General features: G+C 35.2%; 1 protein-coding gene across 1 annotated transcript; it reads right to left on the reverse strand.

Moving 5' to 3' along the window:
- Positions 1–3,761: 3,761 nt before the first annotated feature.
- LOC135143825 (uncharacterized) lies at positions 3,762–5,174 on the reverse strand. Its single transcript, XM_064075765.1, has one exon. The coding sequence runs from the start codon at positions 5,172–5,174 to the stop codon at positions 3,762–3,764; it is 1,413 nt and encodes a 470-aa protein (XP_063931835.1).
- Positions 5,175–7,142: the final 1,968 nt, after the last annotated feature.

A 7,142-nucleotide genomic window follows, 5' to 3' on the forward strand; every position in this document is an offset into this window, starting at 1 on the left:
TTGGATTTGTATGATTCATGTTGCAAAATTTATTCCATATTTAGTTTTTGTTGTGAAATCAACATTATTATTATCATTTTAAAATTTCCTGAAATATGAAATGAAGAAGAACAGGTGTGTTTCCCTAAAAATGAGCACTCAAAGGAATAAAGAATTCTATTAAATTGAATGTTGATGAAAACATTTAGTGGAGTGATGAAGCACCAAGATATGAAATTGTTGTTCCCGTACTGTTGCAGCTAGCAAATGAAATTGCAACAGAAAATAATGTTAAATCTTATACCCACAGTTTGAATAAGTATAAATTCATGCAGTACAATTTTTTATAAGTTATTTGCTTGTAACAATCACGAAGTAATTGTTACATTAATTTCGCACTAATTTGAAATTTCTCTGTGACATGACGCTTGGCCGCGTAATTGATAAGGCGCGAGGATCAGCGGAAAAAGACACACAAAAAGAGAGGGGTTCTGATAAAGATTTGAAAATGGTGGCGAGTAATTCTGTGGGCTGAAATTTATTAATAATACCATCTTACAATTATTCTACACTAAAATTATGAGATTAAAAAGGACCAATAACACCTAGGTAACATTTTGATTTTGTGAAATTAATATAGATTTCTAATCATTAGGAATTCTCTAGGTCCTTTTTTTTATGTCTCATTTGCTGTAATTTTGACCATGAAGTCAGAGTGCGAACCATCATAGTGTTGCTGCTATACGCCCCTGCTTTTGTGTGGACTGGTTCCGTTGAGATCCCGATTCTTATGGGCCGATGGTACGTCTGATATCTTGGTGCTGTCATTGCTGTCATATTGGTGACTCCCTACCAGGCTCTGGAGTCAAGAGAGTCAATTTGAAATAGCCGTGGGATGTGGTAGCTGCCTTTTTTCCCGATTAGCCCGAGATACCATCCCCTAACAACTATTTGGAGATATTTACTGTACAATTTATGGTTTATGGTGGCAAAGAGGTCCACAAAATGTGATTATTATAATTGTTATGATTGTTAAGTTATGGTTTTGCTGTAGTAGTTATTAATTCGTAGCTTTAATCTATAATTGTTAGAAGGCACTTACCTATTTATGGTTTCGATCCCAGTATTTATTATCAGTTAAGAAATTTATTATAACATACAAGAGTGGCGGCATTGGGAATATCAGTTTTCGTGGCGTAAGCGCATAAGGTAATCGAGAATCAAGGTAAAGATTGTTTTTACCCACTTTGTAAATCTTAAGGGTCGTTTACACGCTTAAGCGCCATGTCATTGCCTATTTAGAGTAAGCCATTTCGGAAATTCAGTTTCAAAATTATATACATATCAGCGAGTAGGTGTTGTTTCTGTCATTTAACTACCTCTTCTTCCCTCTTCGTCTAAATTTTATTTTTTTCATTTTCTCGTCGACATTCTGTCGACTGGCGCCCAAAATATTGTCACCACCCCAAATAATAAAGATCCACGGACTTGCCCCGATGAAATCTAGCTGCCGGTGTTGTAGTTGACGTCAGACGGGAGTGACGTCACACAAAATTGGCGCCCAACACATTATTTAACACAACAACAAGCACATGTCAAATTAGGCGGCCTTATTTCACGACTTCTTTTCCGCAAAGTAGTAGTAGCTGATTTTGCATTATTGCACGTGCAACAAGCGCACCCACTTCTACAAAACCAAGCACCACTAGCAACCACACCACATTTAGTGCAAACAGGCATATTAAAACTTTACATTAATAAGATCTAATTTCACACCTTCCCTATCGCCTAAGAATTGATTATAGGTATTTGTGGTCGTAAATGCAAATTGGGCACTTTCACTTAAAACTCCTATCTCACCCTCCTGAGTCTTAAGATACCTATAACCTTTGACTGTGCCCGCCGTAGCGTTACTAAACCTAGTATAATCAGTAGTAAATAGAGTAATTTCACGATTTAACTGAGTCTTAACAATTTTCGCAATATTAAACTGAATATCCAAAGATTTACGCACAAATTTAGAAGCTAATTTGCTCGATTCCCCACTCATTATTAATTGGAAGAGATTTAGAGGAAGATACAAATTTTTTCTGTGGTAATTTATTTAATTTAGAATCAAAATTTTTTTTTTTAATCAAAGTTATTTTTGTTCAAAAATTTTATTAAATTGTAAAGGTCATTGGAAATTTGTACCTGATCCTTTTAAAATTTTAACTAAGTTGGGTAGACGTGATTTGGTTAATTCTGAACATGTCGAGGAGTATCGAGTATCTTTAATTGATTTAGTTAAGGAATATATAAATTTAGTGATTGATGAAGAACTTTTGTTGGCTGTTAGAGAACGTTATTTATGGGTTGAATTAAGTGATCTAGGTGACTTATTAGAATGTTTGTATAAAATAATTAATGATAGGGAGGAATTTCATAAATTGTATTATTTTAATGAGGGTGATATAGTATTGAGAGATCCCAGTAGACCAAAACTGGATTAGGGTGATATATTAAAATTTTATTTACTGGCGGTCATGGACATATTTATCTAATTTGGAAATTTTGTATGTTAATGTTAATAAAAATAAATTTGATTTGAATGATATAAAAGTTTATATAGAACAGTTAATTTATATTTATCAACGTAGTATTGCTCCTGATACTTTTGTTTATTCTCCTAGGCGTAATTTAAAGAAATTTTTGAGAAAATATCGTGCGTTTGAAATTAATTGTGTTAATGAATATAATAGAATTGGTGATTTAAATTTGTTGTTAAAGGGAGAAAGGAAAATATCAGAGGGTGAGAGATTTCTTTTTGATGAAATTTATTGTTTGTTTAAAGTTATAGATTTAAATTTTGAAACTTGTAAATTTGTATTGCGTGGTGAGGATATAGAAAATAAATTTAATTTGGTTTGGTTAAAAGAGAGTGAGTCAAGATGAGTTATGAGGTGTATCCATATAAAGTGCGGATGTTCGCGATTCATCCGTGGGCGGATGCTGTTAGACTTTCTAAGGTTTTAAATACCTTGAAATCTATTGGTTTTTCAGTGAAAGCTCAACGTGAATTAGCGAAGAGGTCCATCTTAGGCACTCTGGTTGATACTCCTTTTTCTTATAGTAAACGTTTTGATGATCATAGTTTATATATAGATTTGGGGCCTGCTACAGTTTCAAAATTATATACTCAAATAATGAATTCTTTAGATGTGCATATTAGAAATGAAGAACGCGACCGTATGAATGTTGGCGCTGAAACTAATTAGGGGAAAGTTCCCTCATTCGGACCTAGTGGCAGATTTTTTCAGTTAAAACCAAAATGCAATACGATATTAACTTATCTAGTGTTGAGCCATTAATTTTGACATGTTTTCAATGTTTGGTAATTTTGTTAGAATTTTTTGAAACATCCAAATTGGTTAAAAAAAATAATTTTTGAAGCTCTGCAAGTGGTCCAAAATAGGAGACTGGGTTCCTAAATTGGACCACTATATTCTTGAATTGGACCACCGGTTCTTAAATTGGACCTTCTTGGTAAAAATGCATGAAATGAACATAATTTTATTTAAAATGTGAAAAAAAAACAATATTAAATTTTAATAACAAAAATAAACGTTTTAGAACTACATGTAAACTGAACAATACTGTTATAATTAGGTACAATAATCACATAAATAACGCTTTGTGCGCGATTCAGCTCCTGAACATGTTTCGTGAACCCATTTTTTGCATCCACACTTTTTGCACTGAATCATGTCTTCCAGCGTTGTTTCCTCGCAGAGGAAGCAGTACTATTCTTGCACATTGGCCTCTATAATAACGTCTTGTTTTGTATTTGGTATTTTGTCCTTGCGCAAACCAGATGAACCTGCTTTGGGTTCTTTAAGTTCATCAACAAATTTGCTCTTAGTCTTCTGTTTTTTCTTTTGTTCCAACTGTTCCTTGTAAGGTGTCGTTGTTAATATTGTAGTTTTTTGCGTCTTTCTTTTTCTTTTTGTTGTTTGCTTAATTATCTTGGGCATAGGTGAAATTTCTAGAGGTGTATAATAATGCAGAGTGGCAGTTTCATCATCAAGTCTTAATTCCTCAGTCTCTAGTTTCGTATTGTTCTCTACTTCAGTAATCAGCTGTTTTTCAGTCTTATTGTTTGGATTAGAGTGCTCATCAATCGTGAAATCTTGACTAACTGTAGTTTCCCTTACATTTTCGGTACCCCCAATTTCAGCGATGGGCGTTACATTTCTTGTAACCGTATCATTTTCATTTTCGCTTTCGTTTAATATATCTGCTGCTGCAAAATAAACATCACTAAAAACGTGTCGGCTAACAGGCCAAATGCCTGAACCTTTAAATCCACCAATAGCGTTGGCAACGGTGGCGGCTTCGCAGTACGCTTCCCCAAGTAATGCTGTTATTTGAAATTGAGTAATGACACATCTCGGATTGCTTCGCAACCATGTTTCCTGATTTATAACATATCTTTTTTCGAGTGGCGAAAAAAACCCGACATCAAGAGGCTGCATGTTGTGGGTGACATGAGCAGGCAATTGCAATAGAATAATCCCATGGTCTCTTGCTAATTCTAATGCATCCAAATTTTTTGTATGGGTTGCGTGGCCGTCTAATAGCAACAATACTTTTTGGTCTTTTGTAGGTTTGATTGTTTTAACAAAATGTTGCAGATATTTGGTAAATAAATTAGAATTTATATATCCGCTTTCCGATACTTCAACAAGACTTCCAGGCGGTGCGCCATTTTTTAGAGATTCTGGCATTCTCATTCTTTTAAATATGAACATTGGTGGGACATAAACTCCCGTACCATTGAAACAACAAACAATTGTTGTATTGACTCCTCTTTCGCCGCTTGAGATTACTCCAACTTGTTTTTTTCCTTTTCTTGCTAAAATCTTCTGTGGTTTTTTCCGAACGGTTGAAAAACCTGATTCATCCAAGTTGTATATTCTAGCGGCGTCAAACTGATTTTCATCTACAATACGTTCATATATGTTAAAAAAGTCTGTAACATTTTTCCTGTTGAAACCCTTCGCCCGAGCCATGGATGTTTTTTCTGGTAATCGAACTGATAGTTCGGGATGTCTTCTAATCAAATTGTAATACCATTTTTTTCCAGCACGTTGTAGAGTATTGTTAAATCTGTGGTATATTTTGTTTTTCTCCACCAATTGATATGCAAGGTTCATCACATCTCGTCTGGTGATTCCAAAAAAGCAAGCTTCTAACCTAAGGACGTGTTCCACTAAACATTGATTAAATACATATAGATAGACCCATGCTATTGTTTCGAGCGAACAGGCCAACGGCCGGCGAACAAGAGATGGCGCACCAACAGTCGGCCGTCAAACGCCGGCGAAAAGCTTGGACACCAATCACGCGCATAGGTAACACAAATCACACCAACAATACATTTAATAAATCTACCACTCGATAGAGGGCGTCGAAAAAAATGTGTAAAAATCTCATAGTCAGCATTTAGATAATTTACAACGTTGCCAGATGACACAACTTTGCCGTTATTTCTATTCGATTAGATTTTATTTCGTTTAAAAGTTTCTGGTAAATAAATGGAATTATTATAATGAATAAACAATACAAACAAATTATTACTTGTTATTTTAAATACTTGTTAGTGTTGATGAAAACATAAATAGTTATTAAAGTTATTCTAAATAGCTCAAATTTTACAGTACGAGTGGGATGTTTCAGGACGAGTAGGTAGCAGAGTCTTTAATTTCGAAACGAGTACTGCGAAAAGAGTTACCGGACGTTTGTCGTTATGGATTTTATTTCATACTATCAACATATTTTTTTATTCGATAAAATTATTACTATTTTGAGAAAAAGTTCAAATCGAGTCACTTTTTGTGACATCGTTAGCAACCGCTGTTTGGCAAATGTTTTAATTTGTTTATTCGTGCAAGTCAGCATCATATGTTTAAACACATAGTATAACACGTTACAGGACTTATTGTTTTGTATAATCCGACTCGATGGACCAATGTTTTGTGCAATCCGTCTCGAAGGGCCAATGTTTGTGCAACTCGGCTCGTCCTACCAGTGTTTTTTGTAATCTGGTTGATACGACAATGTAATAACGAATTGTACTTTGATATTGCTCGAAGGACCTTTGTTTTGTTGCGTGGGAAATAATAGACAGCGTTCGGTTTCGATGTTTAATACAGGACGGTTACAGAAGTACTAAATTTACATTTGTATTTACAATAACAGGTAAAGCAAAAGAGACCCAAAAGGGTCAGTGGCCGCTTCCGGCAATGGAACACTTGTCCTTTTTGGCTCAATTTTATCGGACTTGTCCGTTTTTTTGATTTTACCGGACTCGTTCGAATCCAGTAAAACGTCAAACTTGACATAGTATGAATTAAAATAATAGATATTTATTTTATTAGGAGTTTAAGTGATACTTTATGTGGACGGAGTATGGACGATTAAGTCCATACGACTCCGAATGAAATACAATATTTTATTTTCAAACGATTAATCTTCTTTTGAAATGATTATTTCCTACCTTCTTGCTTCATTAAGGAATTGCCTAGATTTCACTTACCATGGTTACTATGGTTGACAACCACTATGATTTTCATATATTTATACTCCGGTGGAGTACAAATGTTTTATTTATACGCCGGCGGAGTATAAGTAGTACTTATGTGCCGCTCAAACACGGTGTCATAGAAATGACACTTAAACCCCGGTAAGAACGTCATATAAGTGTCAGTTATATGACGTTTGAAAATAAATAAATTTTATGATGTAAATACAATTAAGTATATCGATAACTCGCTACTGAAAATTTATTGAAATATAATTTTGTAGTATTTTCTCTTCTTCAAGGCCCCACGGTAGGGAGCCAGATTGTGGTATCCTTCCTTGTTCGAAGCCACACGTTAGGGCGACAGATTTGTGGTAGCTCAGCGGTTTATTAATATTAAGAACAATACAAATCAATAGTAGGGTATGGGTTCTCGAAGTGGTGGCAATTCTCGTCGGGGATGGTGGCGGCTCCTGGGACTCAGAGCGTCGTAGGGGATGACGGCGGCGATGTATGTAGCACAGGGCACCTGGACAGTGCGACCCTGGAGATGACGACGTCGGCGGTGCGGCACAGGAGACCTAGAGAATGCGACCCTGGA

Source organism: Zophobas morio, unplaced genomic scaffold (genome assembly GCF_036711695.1).
Source record: "Zophobas morio isolate AGI-343-1 ecotype UQ-CSIRO unplaced genomic scaffold, CSIRO_AGI_Zmor_V1 ptg000076l, whole genome shotgun sequence".
In the NCBI taxonomy this organism is placed as follows: Eukaryota; Metazoa; Arthropoda; class Insecta; order Coleoptera; family Tenebrionidae; genus Zophobas; species Zophobas morio.

Bases quoted from the DNA above. Each gene is read 5' to 3' on its own strand.
- LOC135143825 (XM_064075765.1), bottom strand. From the start codon at position 5,174: ATGAACCTTGCATATCAATTGGTGGAGAAAAACAAAATATACCACAGA.